The sequence below is a fragment of the Salvelinus alpinus genome, chromosome 19 (genome assembly GCF_045679555.1).
Source record: "Salvelinus alpinus chromosome 19, SLU_Salpinus.1, whole genome shotgun sequence".
Classification (NCBI taxonomy): Eukaryota; Metazoa; Chordata; class Actinopteri; order Salmoniformes; family Salmonidae; genus Salvelinus; species Salvelinus alpinus.
The window spans coordinates 49,208,845-49,231,987 of NC_092104.1; the positions used below are offsets into that span (position 1 = coordinate 49,208,845).

Below are 23,143 nucleotides of genomic sequence, written 5' to 3' on the forward strand. Positions count from 1 at the left end.
AGCGTCACTACCGTCTAATTCGGCACATAACATGTGCTTCTTTGTGTTCATACCCAGTCGTGAGTGAGTGCATGAAACAGTAACATACAGCTAGCTATGCAATGAACACACCAGCCAACCAACCTAAATAACGCCAGTTCTATGTTCACGTCATCTTTTTCCATCGCTCCCCTACATTGAAGAATAAGCCACACTAGAAGCAAAATGACAATAATGTTTTTGAATTTTTGTGTAATTGTGCAAGACAAAACTGGAGAACGCATATATAAGGCAAACATATTGTGTCGCCTACACCTGTGTATGAAGAGTGGCGTAAAGAAAAAAAGAGGACCACCTTATTTGGTTTGGCATTATGCTATCCCACACAATAAGCGCCAGCGCGCATCTTGAGCTTCAGATGAACATTCTTGAGAGTGAGACATAGTTGCCTATTTCTTTTTTAATAGTACAGTCACCATCACACAACTTCATCAACCGACCCTTCTGCAAAAGCTGCATCATGGAGTAAGCAAATTGAAGGCAACAACCAATAAAATTCAAGAAACAATGAAAATTTCAAGACGAAACAAACAAAATGTATTTGAAACGATATATTAAAAGTGCTTTTGATTTTCATGTCTCTCCTCTTTGACTGATGATCGACTCCACACACACTCATGACCAGGAAAAAGGTGCCACAGATGTCCTCTCCTCAAAATGTCCACGAGGTCAGTAAGCTGCAGTTGCAGGTCCATAGTATCAATTGGAAAAAGTTCAACCATCAGTGGCGATATTGTCATAGCGATTAGACTTGTTTCTTATTTGTCTAAATTTCTTTATTTTTCTGTTTTAAATTCTCACTTCAATTTTAATTCTTGGAGAACATAGCTTCGACAAAACATATATCGCACTCATTATAAGAAGCAAAAGGTTATATCAAAAATTATTAGTATAGAATCACAGAAAAGCTGGTTTAGAACCAGAAAAAAATACAAAACAGACAGGTACATAGACACAGGACATTTCTTATAATTGCTTGGAAACATTATTTTCCCGCTAAATCTTGATTCTTTTTTTTCTTACTGCGCATATGATGTTTTTCATTTTATTTGTATGATTTTTTTTTTTTTTTTTTTACAAAAAAGGAAAATAAAGACTAGTATTTTACAAAATGAAGAGTACTGTTCTTGAAGACGAGAGTGGATTTACACAGGTGTAAGTCCAGTTCCATATTTTCTGTACATAACGTATTCCATCTCAGATCTTAGTCCCAGAAGACAAAAAAAAAAGCATGTCATGTCTTCCAATGTGTTCAAAAAGGTCCTATATATAGTCTTCTTGTACGGGATGCTGAATTTTGGTCCTTTTTCTCTTTTTTTTGTCACTCTCATTCGGATCATTGGATGGACATGTAAGGCCAGTTGAAGCTGCTCCCGGATAATAGCATATCCCTGATGAGGGTTTCAATAGGAGTTTTACCTACCAAGCGGACGAAGAACAGCTGCTCAATTACCGATGAGGAGACGGTGCGGAGAGAGGGCAGCCGCAGCAAGAGCTTGCCAAAGCGGCTCGGCTGGTTAGGGTACTGGCTCCTCACGTATTCCTCCAGGGCGCACTGAGACTTCTCCTGCAGGCTTTCGATGTGAGCCGCATCTGACAGGCCGCAGGCGTCTGTGCAGGCAAAAAATAGAAACACAAAAGCACTCTGGTTATCATTCAACATCAGCGTTACGTGTTATTGACAAAGTGAAATAAACAAACACACTGCCCAAACATGCTACATCACATTGAGTAAGAGGGACTGTCATATAGAATAAACAAGGGCGATATGTTCAAGTGGGGAACGCACCACACAGCGGCAGATACCTCTACACGTTCATAAACCGATCAAAACAAAGAATATGCAGCTATCTGGGATGGAAAATGGTGTGTAGCATAAGCCTATAGCATTTCCAATTGGAGGAAGCAGGGGGAAAGGTATAGGCCCACTCGTGCTTTCTGAATCAGGGGACTCAAGTCTATACACATGTAGAAAATACATTGATTACGTTGAAATTGCAATGGCTGTATATGACCTAATTAGTCTACTCTCAATAAGCTGTTAAGACATTTTTCCGCTCTTTACTTGATAGACCATGCTTGGCCTGCTTTTCAATGTAGCCTAGGAAAGGCCGCTGGAAGCAATCACATTTATTAGCGGGGTGAAGTCAATAGTCACGCAGAAAACACGTAAAAATACGAAAAGGAGCCAGCACAACAACACATGCGAAATGTGTTTTGTACACAGTCGGGGGTTGTGGATTGCAGTCTGCATAGGCCTAAATAGAGAAATACACTCAATGTCAATGTCTTAAGATATGTTTGCGAATAGTACAAACTAAACGGTTTTGTCGCCATGGCATAGGCTTACTGCCCGTGCTTAAAAATCTGCAGTAGACGGTTGTGCAAGGCCAAGCATACTGGCATATGGACCGTTATGTGTAGGCCTGACGATGTTGCATTAAGTCATTGCTTTGTTGCAAGTGCACAGGAGCGATAGCCTCAATTCTCCAGCTCTAATACATTAAACATCGGACAATGCTATCCGAGAGGCTTTTAAGCCTCATCTTGATTTCTAGGGCTATAACTCACTATGGCCAGACACAATAACCTTATGAACTCGCGGACTGCGTGGGGGCAACTCGGAGATCTCGGGTTGATTTACTATGTATGAACTTATAGGTGGCACAACCCCATGTAGCCTATGCAAATCCGTTTGGATTATTTTTTTGAGTGTCACTATTCAATGAATAATCGGGGAGAAATGAATTACATTTCAAAAACCTCTTGCAAATATAAACTTGTGAAACGCAACGCAATGGCTAAGTTCAAAGCATTTCGGCGACTGCGCAGCAGTGAACGCACGAGTCAAAAGCAAAAGAAAGCTCGTGAAAGGGCACCCTGTAGTACACCAAACATAGAACTAACACTGACAAAACATAAGATATATATTTTCTAGATTCACGTTCAAGCATCTGAACACAGATAGAAACATGTAATTAATTATGAAGACGCGATAGATAACTGGACATATTAGGAATCATAAGAAGACAATCACCTAAACTAGGCTAACGCCTATGAGTTTCCTGTTTGAAAATAGCTATAAGTAACCCAATTACAATGTACACCACTGTAAACCGGGACTACAATAGTTTGCTACATATATCATTGGCCCTACATGTTGTCTCTTGCTAAAATGGACAAAAATCTAAGTTTAAGCTAGCTAGTCATCTTAAACAACTAACTATTCAGTTGTAGGCTATTTTATGTTATATTTTATCTCATAATGTAACAACAACTTGGCACTAGGCCCTCAATGTCATAATGTTAGGTTGATGCCTAATATAAAATATAAAACATTTAAAAAAAGTTTGCAATAGCAAAGGTAGTCTATAGGTGGACCAGATTGGCTTGATTGATCATATAAATGCACGTAAATATATGTTTGTCTTTAAATGTTATTTGCAATGATGCCTCAAACGAGAACTCAACGTTTCGATGCTAAGGACAGAAATGCCATAAACTATCCCAAAATCCAGGAAAAGTCCTCGTGAACAGATAAAGCAGTGGGAAAGGTTTCCATGTCACTGAGGAGGGCAAACTAGAGGACTGGGGTAGGTTTAATTACATTGAATAAAACACTTCCTTTGAATTCCCCTTTGGCCACGAATCAAAACAAGTTCACTGAACACTCAACCTCAGTCTGTTTATCCACATATTTTTTACAAAATAATTACAAAATGCATAACATTATATGTTACCTACATATCATGTAATATAATATATGCCCAATATAATATGCAATGAATGTATTTTAGTATTTCAAGTAGTGTGGATATGTTTAATATAGACCTAATCAAAAAAAGAAGAAGTATTAAGTAAGATGCTAATACTAGGTTACTTTAGGCTAAAGTAGGCTATAGGTGATGTCATATTTTTTTGAGGATCTCGAGAGTGAAAATGTGTTTATTAAAAATAAATACATTTTCTTATATTACAAAACACAATCATTAGCGAAATTGTGCGTAAATGTGAAATGTATTGATTGAATTAAGGCAATTTAATAAGAATTTGGTCACTTTTAAATAGCCACATGATAGCTATTTTGAGCCACGGTCGATTTTGGCTTTTTTATCCACTAGGCCTACTCTCCACTATCCTTACGCGGTACTTGCAAATGGTAATGAGAGCAAGTGTCCACAGTCAAACTTTAAATATCTATAGGCCTATTATTACGCGCGACACCAATGGTAAACTTGCCTCAGCCAGATAGCTAGTAATGAGCTGCCCTGTGTAGACTACTTTTCAAAATGTGGGATTCTAATTGTTTAAGACAATAATTGTGAGAGGAAATATCAGTAAACAAAATAGCCTACATTCCCATATCAATCTCAAGCGTAGTCTACCGCGGCGAGCAAAGTAACACAATGACATTTTAGGCTATTTCATCATTTTCTTTGATCAGGCAGCTAGGGATCATTTCCTGTTTTAAAATGACCCGTGTTTGTGCGCGCAAAACATGAAAAACACGCGCCACAACTTTAAAAGCCTACATGAAGTGTCATACTCAAATGATGCTTTTCTTTACGGATATAATGTTATAAAACAATACGCCTGGGACATAGACCAAAACAAATATCTATAGTTATCCAGATTTATAAAAAATATAATGCTTCATATTTTCTCAACAGTTATTAAATATTATATTGGCTTTCAATCTTTTAATACGAGGTAAAATACACATTTAAATTACGTTTTTGAAAATATTACATTAGACGCTGTCTGTGGGTCGGTTTGTTTACTTCGCTTTGGCTAACACACAAAATGTATAACTGTGGATATATGCAGCATGTTATTATACAAAACATAATGGAGTAGCCTGCACTAGACAGCCATGGCCTCTAGTCTGATTTTCACCCAGTCTTCCCCCTCACTGCCCGCCTATAAGAGAAGGCCTTAACATAGTGGCATGGAAAACACTCACCTGATGTGAAGAGTACTATTGCCTTGATGCAGCTGTACTCTGCCGAATCAACGTGGAGGGCCTTGAGCTTCTCAACCTGCTCCTGGAAGATTCGAATGTGATCCATGAAAGCCACGACTCGGTCCGCAGACATTGGAGAAGCGTGGAGGCCTGCCGCGGCAAGCAGAGGGGCCACATGCAAAGGCATGGAGCACTGAGCTGCGTTTAGCACAAACAGCTCGCTCCACGTCAGCCTGAGAAGGGACACCTGGTCGGTGATCTGCAGATCGGGAAAGAAAGGGATGTTCCTAGCCCATTCCACAGCGCTGAAGAGCAAGCGAGCGGCCAGCTCGCAGATGTTCTCGATACCCATGATATTGTTGGGCTGCATGCACTGGCTTCCATATCGGGACGTCGGGTATGGTTCGGCCCGAAGCAATAAGGAGATGTATCCGGAGAGATAGCAATGGCCGTTCAGAGGGTCCCCGTTCGTCAGCGCGTACTGACCTGGGTTCGGTTGGGTTGGAGGCATTCGTCCTCGCTGAACCGCTGACAAAAAGAAAGAGAAGGAGAGGAAATGTGCATCCAGAACTGATGAACATTGTTGTATGTGCAACCTATGCCGAGAAGCATAAGGCAAGCTAGTGTTTTCTGCTCTCAAAATAAGGGGGTAGCGTTTCCCATCCCAATTTAGCTCAAACTGTAAATTATGTAGTGTGTAAGATTGTGTGTTGTTTAAATAAATGATACCATTTTCAATGTCACCATGCTCAATGTTGCACTGTTTACATTTGCATTGACTATGCATGCATCTAGATTAACTCACACACACACACACACATATTAAATATTGAACATAACGGGTGTTGCCATTTGCTAAATTGCAGTAATACAGGCCTATAGTGTCATTTAGGTATATGCTACATCTAATTGTTCAATGCAGCCGATGTGTCAGTTTACCACTGTATTTATCAACGTAAAGCTATATTCCTCCATTACACCTGTGTTATACTGCACTGAAGAAGAATGGCATAGCCTAAATACATCAACACCAAGTAAGGGTCAAACCCTTCTTAGCATAGCAATAGTTTAGTCAAGGAAGAATCGTTTGACAATATGCTTGAAAAAGTATAATTGGTCTATATATATTTTTTTTAAAATATTTATTTATTGAGGATATATTAAATAACATGTATGGTAATTGTGGGGGTTTATTTAAAATACGAGTATTGCTATCATTTGTGCTCCAAAGAGAGGGAAAGTTACGGCCTCTCATACATTATGAGGCAAAACAATGTGCTCCACACAACTTCTCTAGCGTTCCTCAAGCTGCCTAAGCATATGGAACAGGAGGGTGATGTGGTTATGTTGTCTGTTCGTTTTAATGCACAGACAAACCAAACACTTGTGTATCACTACACATGTAAGGAAGTGCACTTCATGTTCTCTTACACACACACACACACACACACACACACACACACACACACACACACACACACACACACACACACACACACACACACACACACGAGTACTATTAAAAACCTATAAAACACTAAAAGCAAATAGCAAATAGTTATGTTTAGTTTTGACGGTCACAAAAACGTCCGTCAAGTAAATATGCTGCTTTGTTATACGACCTATCTTTTGGAGCTGCGTTCATTACATTTTACCCTCTATAGGCTAAACGCGTACACGCACATTCCTGCAAAAAAAACATGGATGTGCAACGGATGTCTTATGTATATGACCTTTATGCCATATGGCAGCTCTACTCGTCTATGGAACTCAGTATGCGTAATCATATGTGGCATTAAAAAAAGATATTCACCTTCCCGCCGCATTCCCACTTTCAAACATTTCTTCAGCCGACAGTATTGGCACTGATTTCGGTGGTGTTGGTCAATGGGACAGTTCCTATTGGCACGACATGTATACGTTAAGTTCCTTCTGACACTCCTCTTGAAGAAACTTTTGCATCCCTCGCAGGTGAACTGACCATAGTGCTTGCCGCTCGATTTGTCTCCGCAAACAACACATTCTATATGCTGTGGACCAGAATTCTGACTCCCCTTGTCCCCAGCAGTCCCAGGTGTTGACGGGGGTCCTGGCTGACTAGGGGTCTGCGGAGTGTGTGGGGCTGCCGACGCCGTCTGCTGTTGCTCCCTCGCCGGCTGAGTTGCTGGATTTGGGCCGCTTGGAGGTCCTCCGACCACGTCTTCCTGCGGATCTCGCCAGACGCTAACTACCATTGCCATATCTCGGGCCCGAAAAGTGCGATAAAGCGAACTGATCGCTGGGATTTATAAAGCGAGGGGAGAAAAAAAGATCTCAAACACGACAGTGCAAAGTCAAATCGGAGCAAACAATCTCCTATGTGAAAGAAGGGAGCAGAACACGATCAATACCTTCAAAATACAGGACACGATAGAATAAGCACCCGATCAGGATATGCAAGTATCGGGAGGCCAGTTCCAAGGTAAATTGCAGTTAGCCATTCAGGTACCCTATCTTGAAGAAAAAGCGAGCCAGACGTAACAAAAATGCAGTTTGGTATAAAATAGCCAGAAAGGAGGCAGGAGCGATTCACATGGACGTAGAAATGAACATAAAATCTTTCAAAGACACGCGATCCAAAGTGCTGCGAGAAATAAATTCCCTTCTCTTCTCTTCCTTGCTCCTTACTCCCGTCTTCGCTGTTGGAGGGGAGGAAAAAACTGAAGAGCAGGATTTTACATCTATATTCTTAAATAAACCTCATCTCGTCCAGCAAAAAGACCGCGTCGCCGTAGTGCCCATGTAGTTTCACCTCTCCAGCAGGAATGGAGCGAACACGAAGAGATAAAAATAAGGAAGAAAAAAAACAACTAATAGAATATGCAAGACGGAGAGACCCAAAAATGAATGCGTTTAAACGGGAAGACCAGCAGAGCAATGTTTCCGAAACCGGGATCTTCGCGAATGTCTGTATATAGTGAACTTTGACACTACTATTGAAACTGACACGTTTCTATGGAGATCGCTGCGCCTTATATGGTGCTCGTGTCAAGGAGCCAAGAGAGAGGCTGCTGGCAACTGATAATCAAAGGCGACTGACTGGCCAGAGCCCTGCATTGAGGGGGGAGAGGGAAAATGGGAGGCTAAGGTTAGCCAAGCCTCTTTCTCTCGATTGGTTAGAGTCCTCGTTCCTCGCTACCTACGACTGGGGGCTCTGACAAGCACAATTTACATTGAGCTCGCCTCGCGCTGCTATTTACTTTGAAACCTGATTAGCCTACGGGCCGTCTATTGTCACAAAAACAGGAAGAAACCCTGGATAGAATAGCCGAAAAGATGGGTAAAAGAGGGGACAAAGCTTTGCGCACGTGAAATAAACAAACGTGCGAGGCGAAAGGGACTCGCATAGAAGGACTCGCATAGAATTCCCCAAAGTTTGAAATGGTTTGTTTTGAGACTGCTATCTTAATTATAAATGCGGGAGATATAATTATTAATGTATGATGTATTTTATTATAGGCTACATGCAGCCTACAGCATTTGGTGATGCGTAATACTGTGGTATACACGTCAACGTTACATTTCCATTGTAAAAAAAATGTTTGGGTTCCAAAATTGCAGGGTCAAATTAGGGGAAATGACAATGTAAGAAATGATGCATAGTAGCCTAGACAAGTCGTGTTAGAATAGACAGAAAGGGTGCGACGGCGCCAACGAATCTCACAATTGCATCGACGAAGAAGAAATGCTCTGTAACAGTTGTGGTTTTAAGGCCTGCACAATCACTAAATGGGTGTCATATTATGTCTTAATAATGACAATAACTCAAAATCATGTGAAGCTGTTTGAAAATTGCACGGGGATTCCGGCTTTTTGTGTGTGGATACTGAAGCCTGCATGCGCCTCCAACTAAAAAATGTCTGGATCGGTCTGCCATCTAGCGTACAGTATACAATTACAACCACATAGTAATGCATAACTCACATCTATTGTTATCAACCCTTGTAAAATTGTTTGTAAAAAAACAAGTAAACTCCTGAAAATTGCTTTCTTTTTATTCATATTTTTACAGATGCTGTGTTCCTGAAGAAGGTTCCAAACACAACAGCTACTGCTTCTCTTTTAGATTGAGCTTCAAGGTAAAAGTCCTTCAAGGTAAAATCACTTGAAATGAGTGGAACTTAGTTCAGATAACATTGACATGAAACTTACAAACTCGGGTAGTGTGAATATGACAGATACAAAAACATGTAGGCTACATAGCCACCAAAGTCATCAAAACTTTGTTCAGTGGGGCTACAAGCCCGGTGCGTCGACATGCATCCATAATAGCATACACTAAATAGAGGAAAGGGTATTTTCAGTATTTTCAAATGAAGTGAATAGTTTATGAACACATTTGTTATTGTCTTTCCGACTATGGTCAGCTATTAAGAGATATAATGGAGCGCTATTATGCAAGTACCCCCCTTGCAAACGCATAGGAGGAATGGGTGTTTTTAAGTAGCCTATTCAACAGCAGAGCTCTTCCCGTCCCCGTCTCAGACACTGCACTGAGTCTCCCGGTCATGTCTCCAGCTCTTTGAAAAGGTGAAACGAATAAGATTAAATCGGACAAAGAATATTCTGTAAGTGTATCATTAAGATTTTACTATACAGATTGGGAAGAGAGTTGGACGGAGAGAGAGAGAGAGAGTGGGGGGGACAGCGAATAAGAGCAGAGGGAAATAAGGCTAAAGCACGAAAACAGCGAGAAAAACGAGAAAGTGGACAGCGGGACATTAAAAGAAGAAGCACCCAGCGACGACTATTAGGCTATGGTGGACGGAAAACATCGGTAACTGAATTTGGCTAACACCAGCCAGGCAAGTACACAATTAATTTCTGTTTCACCTATTCACAAGTAGCTTTAAATGCTAAGAATACATTCTTGCCTCGCCACACGACCATCTGTCTAAATGCCAAACAGCCACTGTTACATTCCAGGGCGAAACTTTTGAACTGCAGTACTTTGAATCTTTTCCTTTACATTCTAACCGGTTTGGGGACCCGTTTCTCCGTTTTAAGCTGTCTTCGCCAGTATATACTGGCACCGTTGATGCTGTTACCACAATTCAGGGAACCCTTTCCAAGTCGTGAGCATCTCACCTGTGCATGGCTATTTGTTGTTTGATCACATAATGAAATGATCGATAACAGCCTGTTTGTCTCAGAGATAGTGTCAACGGATTATAGGACAGTTGTTCGACCGAGCTGGTCAGGGATAGTAGGCTACTAGCTAGGCATGAGAATAGTTCCTGGAAGACTTTCCGGCTGTTTTGCTTCGTCATATGAAAATCTAGGAGGTTCACGATCATCAAATTATCATTATTTCATTGCAAAGTTTGCAGTTACAATTTCAACCACACAATGTTAGATAAATAGAAGAAAGTGTGTCAATTTAAAGGCAAGTTTTACGATTAAGGGAATGTAAATGAAATTAATTACCACAAATGCCCTATTGTTTAGTAGATAATTGAGCCATAAATACAACTTACATCGAGCGATATTGATACAAGCATAGGCTATGAAATACATGTTTGGTGAGACTATAATCAACTTCGAATCCCTTGTGTCTCAGATTTTAAGTTGATGCTATAAATGCATTTTTTTAAAGTTCCCCATAACAGGAACTTATAGGCCTTACTATTCATTTCTATGTTACACATTGAGGAATGTTATATGTTATTACCAAAAATACCAAATGCTTTTCGCAGTGCAATATATTTGCACACGTAGCCTATGCATCCTGACATACATATATTTTCTGAGCATCTGCGGTGAGGTCAATATAAATAGGCCTACGTGGACTTCATATACTGTATTTGTTTTAAATATAGGCGACATTAGGCTCATTTCCAAGTGATGTGGTCTCTCTCTCTCCGTTTTTACAACAAATAAATCGAATTCTGCAGACCGACTTCACCCCACAAACATGTTTTTCGCTTCTGCAAGCAGTCAATCGAGCGTTATGAACTCTTGTGGAGCAATTGTGAAAGCAATAACAGGCCATGATAGCCAGACCTCCTACTTCGTGAACACGGAGGCAAATATATAGGCATTTCAGATCATTTAAACACCTAACAACGTTGCAGGAATATAGCTAATAATATAATCCTCATTGATTTAGTTTAGGTTATGTAGACGCTTCAGTGCAGTGAATATATAGTCATGAGTCACGACACCGTTCAAGCTGACAGAGAGCATTCATTGCTTTCTTTACCTGATGCTTTAGAGGCCTCAGTCGAAATGCCTCCTGTAAAAACAAGTGTTATGTTTCTTCACGACGAGAGAGGGTAACACACATCCGATCTCCGCTGTTCCCATCCCGCGCCCGCCTTAAGAATCTGCCTCTAACTGAACTAACTTCCATGAAGAAAAGGCTGCGGTGTTTTGTTCCAAAAACATATAGCCTATATGTCAACCAAGAAAAATACGAGTCTAAAAAACTATGAGAAAATGGTATTAGAGACGTGTCAAGTGCATGGGGCCTGCATCCGTGTTTTAATTTAGGCTACAAATGAGGGGTGCTGTCAATTATTGCACACCACTTAATATGCGTAATAGCCTAGCTTACATGTGCAACTACATTTCACTAAAACTCTATACTTGAGTGATTTATGATAATTCAATTTGATAAAATAACTTCAACTTAAATTAACATAGGAATGTTTGAACAGATAACAGAAACATCTGAAGACAGATGGATTAAGAATTCCTTCTTCTGCGCCTTTTAAAACTTTTCCACACAGCTTATCACTGGATGTATCAAGGCTAGACCGGCATAATGAAACAAGTTTATAATTTCTGTACTATTTAGATTTGTTTTGATGTGTTCTATGCAGCCTAATATCCTAGTTTTGTTATAAATGTCTCTCAACTTTAATCCATGCGTACAGATTATTTAGAAAAATACATTTTGCATAGTGAATTTGGCGACATAAAGAAAAAATGAAGATGGCCAGTGCTGCTACTTTTCTGTAGACCCAAGCTGTGCGTTATACTTTAATGTGTGAGTTGGAGGTTTTGTTGCGTGCCCCTCTACTTTGAGTCGTTACGAGTTGAAAGAGAAGAGGAGGAGGCTTTTGTCCAATCTGATCCCTAACTATTCGGGGCTCAGATTGGTGTGAAAGGGACGAGAAGGTCACTTGAAATCGCCTTTTATCCGCTGCCATTTTCTCTATGGATCAGCAACTTTCAATAGACATAATCTAATCGCTCTTAATGGAAAAGCTATTCGTGAGAAATAGGGAAAATATTTTAGAGCCTCGCCACTTAAAATCGCCATGTTTAATGTAGGCCTATGGACAAAATTATCTGACGTAAATGATGGTTAAACGGACTAAAGGGAAATGCTTTTCATAAGTTGAAACGTAAACTATTAGGACTAGGATTTTAGAATAAACTCAAAGCTATATCATGAACGTGACACCTTTCTTTCAGAACTAAATATGATGAAGTATCACCTGAGATAGTCAACAAGCAGTTAAGTCACGCTAGAAATATGACCTATTAGGCTACCTACTGTCCTTCGTGTATATCCAGCTACTTTTAGGCTTATGCCTGTTACACGTAGTCCTATACATGAAACGTGTAAGAAATGATATTTAATACTTCTTACCGTACCGCCTAACTCCCAACTATTGCGTTGTGACATGCAAGATTGACAGACCAACGCGATCTCACACTGTCAAAGTAGCTAACAGGTTCAGTTGGGATTGTTTCTTCAAGGTTTTAATCATGGGCCTGAATACACCAGGATGAATAAAGCACCACACATTAGGATTTTCGGGCTGGGAAAGCCAAGGCTATAATTGTAGACAATAAGGCCGAAATGACTTTTCCAATTAGCTTGTGGTTGGAGTTTAGTTGGAGGGACTGTCAGTTTACTCGATGGGTAATGGCTTTATTGCTCACAAAACCATGATCTATTTAGAGCACATGTGCTAATTACTTTGGATGGTCTCAGAGACCGAGATCATAAATCCATTAGCGCTAAAATCCGGATAGTTTTACAGTGCAAACACTGTCATTTTGTAGTTCACCAAAAACCCAAACTGCAAGCGCCAGTAGAGACATCAAAGTAACAGCTTTTTCTGAATTGTTAACCCGGCAAAACGGGCAACGTGACATAAATTACATTGTTATAAGTGATTAAAATCACATGTAAGGTAGGCCTAGCTTAGTAGGGTATAACGTGTGCAGCACGCAATTCAAGGAGGGCAATTCAAAACACCTATACTGATTTAAAATGGTACGCCTAATATCTGGGTGGCAAACAAAGAGGACAATTAGCAAAACACAACTCAAATCATAATTGTATCATTGAATGGGAGAAGACACCATATTAGCCTAGTGAATGCAACCAATGGCCAAGCGCTTAGGCTATTATGATAGTTTCAATGTCTTGAGACTTTTAAAATCACCTCATTCCATATAATATAAGGACAACCATTTGCCGCATAGTGCTTGAACAATTGTTCATTTTCTCAACTACATCTATCTACAGCGACCGAGGTAACATGAACACAGTTTTCCAAATGCAGTGGATTCTGGCATTTCACCCTTAAAGTAATTTATTTCGGCGAAACCGGAGGGCAAAGGTGGAATTCTTGAGAAATTCTACAAGGATAGAGGAGCTTTTAGATTTCTGCACGCGGATTACTTTTCATCCTATCGCCACATTATCCGAAAACACACTGTAGATAGACCAATGACAAAAAAGGCAGAACGAGATTATCTCCCGTGCAAATTTGCGACCCCGCACATCACCATTTAAGGAGTATTAAACTAAAACTGGAGTAAAGGGAGAAAGGAAGACACAGAGCCCGGAGAAGTGGCTTGTCTCACGTGTCCATCCTGAAGCTGGGAGGTGAACTAAATCATGAGATACATTTCCAATGTAAACTTGCCCGTCATTGTGCATATTTTGTAGTGAAATGAGTGCCATCACTTCAAGTATCCATAATGTTTTTCTTAAACCAACACACAGTGGGCGCTTAATTAGAATTGTGTCTGGCTGAACCGCCACGGTGTTGTAATAGGGCATGACTGAGCACGTTTAAACAGAGAATAACATGTTACATCAAGAAAAGAAAAAAAATCACGCTCAACCTCGTTTCTGATCATTTCTCATATATTTTACATGACTTGCTTCTGATGATAAAATGCTTGCATAGACTAATTTACATGTAGCCATTCGTTTTACAAACCAGGGAATAGTGGACAGTTATGTGAGCCATAAGCTATGGTTTAAGCATGATCCCTGAACAAATTCATGTGATTAATAGTGGGAAAATGAGATGTGTTAAATATAAGTGCATCCCACAAACTGTATGGAACATTACATTATTGCATCCCCTTGTCATTACACAGCTAGAACAAATCAAGAATGCAGATAAGTGTAATCATAATACTAATCCGAATCATAATAATAATGTCACGACAGTACACACACACACACACACACACACACACACACACACACACACACACACACACACACACACACACACACACACACACACACACACACACACACACACACACACACACACACACACACACACACAGGTGCTTTGGTATACTCGCATCTTATATGGGGTGGGGTGTTATCATTAGAGAAATATAATGCCGGCAACGGTTGTGAAATGATCAGAGGTGTTAGCCAGATATGAACATCCATAAGTGTGGCAACCAGTGCTGGGCCAGTGATGAATCATGAAAACGAAGAAAGAGAGTCGGCACTGTTCCCTTTCCAAGTGCTGTAATTGCTTTCAGGCAACAAAATAGAGAATGTTTTGGCCACAATAGCCTTTGTAAGGTGCTTTGAACTGTTCAGTACACCTGGTTGGTAGAAGAACACATGGGCAAATCACAAAAGACTACAGATGCCCTTTTTTAGACATTTTCATATTTATTTGGAAATGGAGTGTGTGTATCTATGTGCGATTGAGTTGACACGTTAGTGAGTGAGTGTGTGTGAAATCAAATGATTCCACAGCTATTGCCCACTATTTAAATTGACCATCAAAGCTACGCTGGATTTTGGACATGGCTACATCAGGACCTTTTGCCTTGAAGTAAACCAATGTCAGGTGTTCCTGCCGAATGATGATGAACACACCTCTGTGGTATTAGGCCTGTTGAACTAAACAGAGAATATCTCCCTTTACCTTTCAGTTTGGGTAAAAGGGTTAAATCATTTTTCTTCAGGATGCATCAGATACTTATTACAAGCAACTTAAAATATCAACCCCAGCCCTCATACAGTACACACCCACTGAAAAGCAACAAGGCTGCTGATTTTTAATTCTCGAGCTGACAGATTGTGACCTTATCAGTCGGTTGTTCCCTCTCCCCATGAAACTCTTCAGAGAAATTATTTATACTTTTGTTGGTGGAAAGCCAGAGGGGTCACATTGAAGAAAACATCTATATTCAAAACCAACTTAACTTTAAACCAAACAATATGTTATTACTTTATGGCAATAATCATATGGCAAGTTTATTTGTTTGTGTGTGTGTGTTCCCCTCATCAACAATGAACTAATTGTGTTTCCTCCTAACAGGGAGTGAGCGACTGTGCAAACGGATCGTGCCATGTAAGTTCCACTGCTGCCACACAGGCCCCATTCACCAATTCACTGAGACATCTCACTAGTCTACCACTTATCGATTCAAGGATGGAATAATCGACCAACGACACACCTTTATTGTATTGGTATAACCCGAACACTCCCTTGAATCAGATCCGTAATACCATCTTGATACTGTGTCCGGGGCATGGCCAAAGTCAAGTAGCCAATCAGAAGGCAGCGTGACGCACACAGGGCCAATGATAGCCACCCACTTTTTTTTATCTGGCTTGCCTTGCGTTGGAAGTGTGTCTTTAAGCAGCTCTCTCCCCTCTCATCAATGTCTCTGTGTTGTTGTTTTTTCTCTCTCAGACTGAAAGGAACATCATGGCAGGCCGCCCCTCCTTTGGAATAAAGAGCATCACCTTGTCACGCAGTCAGAATCGACAGAGGGTTGTGGTGTCATGTGGAAAATAAATGTCTCTGTTTGTATAAGCTTAGTCACAGCAGCACCCATGACATCGTGACGTCAGCACCGTCACACAAGGTGCGGCTCACAACGGCCGCGACCTGGATTTGTTTGACCGTTGACGTCCGAATAATGTAGTCTTCAGGAGTAATAATAACGACACAAAAAAATACTGATTATCAAAACTCCCAGCTTAGGTAGGTACTTCTATGACCTATGCATTTGTCTACAAGGTAAGGGTTGCTATTATGCCTGTGTCAGTCGGTTAAGGGCAAGACAGACCAACACGAATGTCGACTGTGCACGGTGGATCACCTACTGGGTGACGGCGAGTGGTGGCGATTCAACATGTAGAGTCGTTAGGAAATGATCAGAAAATCACGGCCTGTGTACTGTTGTCAGCGGTGATATGACGTCCAACCGCTGCACACCTGCTGTGCACGGCCGACGTTCCTGTTGGTCTGTCTTGGCCTTAAGGATATATGAGCTTCGCCTGTGTCCGTAGCTGAAGATATCTACTGTGCTATGAGTTATGCCTGTGTCAGAGATGATCAACATGCCTGTGCTTGTGTCCTCACTGCCCTGGCCTGGACCCAGAGGACATATTTACAGGGTGTACTAAGCTTAACGCCACGCTGCTCTCCTCTCCACCTCACTCAGCTAACCTTAATCCCTCCTACCCAGCAGCCCACACAGCTCCGAGGGTCAACGGAAACAGAATCAATACTTTATGAATATGTATATAATGTATAATGTCATTCTCAAGTCCAAATGTATTTGTGATGCCATTCGTGTTTGATTGTCAATGTTCTTATTGTCATATTCAGAAGCTAAGGTGAAGCTAGCTGTGTTATGCTACGCTGGGCAAAAAGGTTTTGGACGTACTTGATCATGTGCCCCGTCCTTTACTAGTCTTTTAATTTATGTATGTCGATTCTGTGTGTGTGTGTGTGTGTGAGAGACCACATGGCAAGTTTACCTCAGATGACCCCGCTGACATGAGGCGTCCGAGCCGAATTCAAGCCGTGACAAATGGGTTCTGGGGCTGAACAGCAGACATTCCACAACATGTTCCTGTTCAACACCTCCTTCCTCTCCTTATCCCTTCCTACACTTCTCCTCTAAACATCTATCTCTTCCAAGGTTGTACGGATTCACTTATCGATCAAACATAAACCTGTTGTATGTATCGGAAGAGGTTGTGGGAATCTCCCTGAGCATGAACTTCCGAGGAAGGCAAGCCTCACAGCGCCAGTTGAATGCAATGCTCTACAAAGCTCTGGCGTATTTGCAGATGAATAAAGGAAAAAGAGACTGGTGTTAGTAGAAAAAGAGAAGTGAACCCCTTGGATGTTAGTATCGTCGACTTTTCTTGATCAGTGATGTAGAGGCTGAGAGAAAATATAGTGCTGTGTTTAATCAGGATGTGTAGGTTGTAGCATCCTATCCTCCTCCCCCTGCAATATCCCTCCATTTCTTTAGCCCTACCTCTTCCCTATCCTCCATCTCTTGCTCCCTCCCTCCCTCTCTTCCCTGTTTCTCTCTGATTTTCCAGAATGTTCCTCCACAGAATCCTGCCACCTGTGTCAGTGCAAAAAAAAAGGCTATTGGTATTCCTCTTTGAGGCTGGTTAAGGTAAGTGCCAGCCCCCATTACGATGACAAGGCAAGTAATGATGCCGCTTGTTCCCGCGGTTCCCCATGATTTATTTATGCTTTCCCAGGGAGTGATCCTACCACCTCCATCCCCAGTCCTACCCACTCTCTACATTTTTTAAGAACACATGCAGTCGCCCCAGGTTAACGTCGGCGCCGCCATTGCATGTCACAGACCATACGGGAACGTAGGAAGCTGATGCAACGATGTGCTGTGGATACCCTGCGTTTTAATCATGTGTAATAGCATTACTGTCAGAGAAAGCAAAATAATTGTCTGAATAAAAGAATCAATCCATTTCACTTGTATTTTAATGTTTCATTTTTTGGGGGGGGTATTTGCATTGATTTTGTTGTCTGCTATTGCAAGCTGCTATAGAATAGAACTGCATGTGTCAATGAGGGGATTGACGATTCCTGGTGTGGGTCATGTGACGCGATCATGTGCATAGATCTTAGATCTCTAAAGTGGCTGAATTGAGGCGTACCAAGATGGCAGCCCTAGCGGTGACACATGCATGAGGATCTAACCTTTCTATGGTAGCGTGGTTCTCATTTTCACTTGCGAACGGGGGGTGGGGGTGTGGTCCCAGTGAGGCTGTGGGTGGCGACACGTGGCCCTTTTCGTCGGACTGGGGGCCCGAGCCGCGGGAGTCTGCAATGCCGACAGAATACGTCATCATTGGAACAATGCCAACAGAATGCGACGGAATTGGGAGAAGGCAACGTCACATAGCGAGGTTGTGCTCAATGTGATGATAGGAGGGGAATGTCTGTTTTCAATGCTCACCCCCACAGTGGGGATCGCGTTCTCCCGCTATCCCTCTCTTTCTGATCCCTCTCTCTCCCTCCTCTGCCCTCGCTGTCTGAGGAATTAATTACCAATACGCGGGCTGTATGTCCAGTGTAAATAAATGATAAAGATCACCTGTCAGTCTTCCCATCAACCTGGAGACCCAGAACAAGCTGGGGGAGGGAGGAAATACTGGTGTGTGAGAGAGAGAGTGACACGGTGTGTAATCATGGCTGTTCATGGTGTTGCTCTTCCAATTGTATCTATCCCTGCTTTGCACTCTGTAGACAGACAGTCAGCTGTAATGTGAGGGGGCTCAGCTCCGAGCGAGATGATTCCTCGCTGTTGCCCCAGTGTTGGGCGTTGCGTGGTTGTCTGCCCCGTCCCCTGAGTCTCTCTCTCCCCCTGCCCTGCTCCCTGATTCGTTGGGTAAAAGCGCCCATGAATGATGGATGACTGTGTCACCGCAGCCTGCAAAGGATTCATTTGTTTCATTGATTTCTCTTTAGGCAGAATGCCAGCGTCTGCCGCTTCCCACCTTTTCCCCAAGACTTCCAGCCGTAATAGACGGTAATGACTTAAGACAAATTAACCAGTTTCTTGTAAAAATAGCATCAAATAACCCCTGACTCTACTCACGAGCACATTGGGGGAGAGGCGCTCGATACGCTGGGCACTAGACCCCGGTAGTATTAACCCCGCGGAGAACATCCAGGCGCCTTCTCAAAGCCGTACGTCTCCCATACTTACTGCTCTCTCTCAGGCCTCCCAATAGATGGATAATGACTGGTTGTCTGGAGGGGCTGTGGGAGTGGGCTATTTTCACTGTAATGGAGGCCTTTACAGCCTTCCCTTAGTCTATACACACCTGCAGCACCAGCTAACTGCTAACGACATGATCTATGGTAGGCCTTACTACACCACTTCACGGCAACATGCTGCTTAGTGTGTTAAAGGGATACTCCGGGATTTTGGCAATGAGCACTCTGGCAGATACCCGTCGACTTCCAGTCAGTGCGCTAACGCCAGTTAGCATTGGTTCACGAAACTACCTCTAACTTCCTTCCTACTGGACACAGAGACACACAAGTGGTATCCATGAGTTCATCTGATTCTGCGGAGGTAGATTAAGGGCCTTATTGCCAAAATCCCAAAGTATCCCTTTAAATCATGTTATTTCACACTCTATACTCAGTGGTTCCCCTGAATTCTGGCACATGCACACACCTGTTAAGTGATAGTGAAAAGAGACCTCTTCACTGATCCAAGGATACTCCGTCTTGCACTCCTCATGAAATCTATCGGAGATTTTTGTGGTTAGAGAACTGAAAATTCTGCATCCTTCTTCTAGGTGATTGTTCTCCATCACTTTTCGATGGATGCCAATAAACACAAGCGGTATTCCACTGTTGATTCTCAGTGGCGGCCCCTCAGGTCTACATCTCCAATAACACAAGCACGGTGAAACCTAACCCAGTGCACTGAGGGGGCAGTACCTCCAGGGTAGACCTTGATGCAGTCAGGGAGGGTGAATAATAATACCCACCGTGCTAATGAATGCAAGTGTTGGGAAATATTATCTGCTCCCTGCAACCAATTTAACACTGTTTACCAAGCCACTGGTGAGGTGCTGTGGAGGGGCCAGATCCCTGTGTGCTCTGTGGCCCTCTCTGGGGTAAACTTAGCCAAAGCCCCACTCACGTCTGACATGAACAAGCCCTACAACTGGGCTGCTCTCAGAGGATTAGGTAATCTCACCATGATACCGTCTCTCTCTCTCTCTCTCTGTCCTGGTGAAGTGCCTGTTCCACTCAGGGCACATCTATCCTCGGGGTCCTTACATCCTTAAGTGCCTCCAGAAAAGGTTAGTTGGCAGGTAATTGTCCAGCTGTGATCAGGCTTATTTTAATTGCAGGTGCTTCAACGCAAGCCATACTTCCTGTGACAACGAGGCTTACTTTGAGGGAAAGGAGGAGATGGGAGAGGGGACGGCGGAGAGAGGTGTAGCGTGTTTTGAGCGTTGGTTGCTATGGCAGTGCTTCTTATGTTTTCAACAACCCCCATGATATGACAACTGATATGACAACAGTGATTTAACTGTTTTGTAGACGTAGCTGTCACACAGACTATTGGAGAAGAAATGATGTAACTCAAATGGCGGTATCTACCTGAAAACAGTCACGCAGGGATCTGCGCCAATGGTGGATCGAAACATTTCCTGATGCAAACATTTTTGGAATGATTTTATATTATTTATCAACTGTTCCAAACACATTGTTTGAATATGTCCACCAATATCAATAACATCGCTAATCAGTCATTCAGCAACAATAACAACATATAACCATGAATAGCAACACACGTCGACGCGAAGCTACATTTCTGTTGATGGCGACTAGCCTACCTTGCAATTCAACAAGGCCCACATCGAGTGGGAGGGACATCATTGCAAAATTGTGTGGTATTCAAAAGAATGCATGTGAGTTAATCAACGTGGTGACCAGCAACGTTTTGCCGTAGGCCTACTTGGATGTGCAGAGTGGTCCTTGCGCACAACTTAACAAAAAAATAAAACCCCTATCACTTCCCTTTTCTCCCCCCTCCTAGCTACTTTATTGAGGAAAATGTCCGTACTATGTCTGTGATACGTGGTTGTCCCACCTAGCTAACTTAAGATGAATGCACTTACTGTAAGTCACTCTGGATAAGAGCGTCTGCTAAATGACTAAAATGTAAAATGTACTATCTTGCACTGCAGAGTTAATGCGTGTGACATTAAGCGCTCAAAATGAATAATATATGTATTTTTTGTAAAATTATTTCCTTCCCTTTTTTGTGATCCTGTGGTGTTACATTGAGCTCAAAATTACACAACGCAGTCTTACCACAGGTAGCTAACCATAAATAATAATGACTGACTTCTCACTTACTGGTCCCTGTACCTGCACAAACTGGTGCAAATACCAGATGTAAACAGGAAACACAACCTCCAAAAGGATGGATGAAGACAGAGGAAACAGTCATGACATGAAGTGTGCATTCTATTTTCCAGTGATTACAAACAGCCTACCAACAGAGCGCAGTGTATATTTCCCTAATCTAAATGTCACCTGATCATATGATCAGGTCAGTAGGAGCTTGAGGGGGACGACGGGTTACGTTTGGCTGACCCGAGTCAAAGGTCACCCTGACCAATAAAATATTTCCAAGGCTCCATCAATAACTGTGACATGCAGACTAATACAGTATGGAATAGCGTGTGTGTGTGTGGGGGGGGGGGCACAAACCCCATGGTTGCATCAGGCACAACGGATGACTGAAAGGACAAAAGGTTACTGGACAGACTTCGGCCCCTGCCCTGCCACCCTCTCGTATGTGCATTTGATAGCGTCAGCTGCAATTATTAAAGTATACTTCAGACAGGTCAAATGGGAGAGGGCAAAGAGCAAAACCTTTAAAGCGGTGGCTGAAGTCAAAGGTTAGGATGGCCATACGACTATATGAAGTGCCGCTGGGCTCCCGTAATGGTATCAAAGGGCTGTAACTGGAGGGACAAGGACTAATGAGAAACAGTAGATGGACCTTCATCGTTAGACGGATTTCAAATGTGACCATGTTATGATGACAATATTAATCATGGCATTAGCCGCCATTTGGTCATATAGTAGGCCTATGTGTGTGTTTGTGCTTGTTGTCTGGAGAACCATCAGCCTGTATGACTATTAAATATAAATGGCCAAGGTCAGGGGGGTCGAGGCACGCATTAAGCACGAGTGACCAATGCAAAATGTAAAGGTCAAAGTGGAATTGGCCGTGCTGGAGCCATACGACGACACTCGGGCGTATTTATGCATGCCATTGGCGGTGATTTATGGCAGGAGATAAGCGTAGGGATGAGAAGAAAACACTCTCTTTACTCTCTTCTGTAAATAGACAACTTTACTCATATCAATCACTGTGTCACACTGCATCGTTACTATATGTTTCCTGCTGAGATTAGAAACAGCCCTTTGTCTCATCCCGCCGGCTCCTTTCTACATTGGGGAAGACAACTTGTATTGTAGCAATTCTGTGGCTTGACATTAGCATTTTTACCAGCAGGAATTGTGATACGTGTGTTTTTTTTTCTCCTGCCGGCGGTATTGTCTGATAGATATGACCGGCTGGTGTGGTTATTCTCTCCTTCAATGATTTCACGGAATTCACGGACTCATATAGTGATGCAAGAATAGCTTATGTGCAGCAATGTGAAAAAGTAGCCTGTGTAAATATGATTGTATCGAGAACAGATACACTCTTTCAATTCACTGTCACATCCTATCACATCCTGTCGTCTAGTCTGTTTGATATTAGCTTTCACCTAAAAGTCTTTTACTGCAAATGTATTTGAATGTGCCATAGGACAGCATTTTTATACTGTGTTAATGTCCTACCTCTTTACGCCAGAGAACTCAGTCCCTACTCTCTGCCAAATATATGAATACATGGTTTTTCTTGGCAAAGGAAACGAAGGAAATGGACCGAGATCAACTGTGCCTTTCATCAAAATACCTGGACAGTTACAAGCAGATTAGCTTATGGCGTACTCTAAGCTTGTAAAACAATTCACTACTGATTAAAATCACAAAA

At 42.1% G+C, this 23,143-nt stretch overlaps 1 protein-coding gene and 1 long non-coding RNA gene across 2 annotated transcripts; one reads left to right on the forward strand and one right to left on the reverse strand.

Moving 5' to 3' along the window:
* Positions 1–419: 419 nt before the first annotated feature.
* nr2f1a (nuclear receptor subfamily 2, group F, member 1a) lies at positions 420–8,087 on the reverse strand. Its single transcript, XM_071353920.1, has 3 exons — positions 6,816–8,087; positions 5,003–5,530; positions 420–1,650 (listed from the first exon to the last, which is right to left on the reverse strand). Exons 1-3 carry the CDS (start codon positions 7,240–7,242, stop codon positions 1,376–1,378), a joined length of 1,230 nt encoding a protein of 409 aa, XP_071210021.1. The 5' UTR covers positions 7,243–8,087; the 3' UTR covers positions 420–1,375.
* A 1,098-nt stretch (positions 8,088–9,185) lies between these two features.
* Positions 9,186–18,024, forward strand: LOC139545768 (uncharacterized). Its single transcript, XR_011669134.1, has 3 exons — positions 9,186–9,850; positions 15,596–15,624; positions 15,970–18,024. It is a non-coding gene; the product is annotated as an uncharacterized lncRNA (long non-coding RNA).
* Positions 18,025–23,143: the final 5,119 nt, after the last annotated feature.

What these genes read in the sequence shown, in the direction of transcription:
- nr2f1a (XM_071353920.1), bottom strand. Translation starts at nt 7,242, where the DNA reads ATGGCAATGGTAGTTAGCGTCTGGCGAGATCCGCAGGAAGACGTGGTC. An exon ending in AGTGGGAATGCGGCGGGAAG is followed by an intron (nt 5,531 to 6,815) that starts GTGAATATCTTT and finishes TCTTTTTGTCAG; the next exon opens with CGGTTCAGCGAGGACGAATG. An exon ending in AATAGTACTCTTCACATCAG is followed by an intron (nt 1,651 to 5,002) that starts GTGAGTGTTTTC and finishes TTGCCTGCACAG; the next exon opens with ACGCCTGCGGCCTGTCAGAT.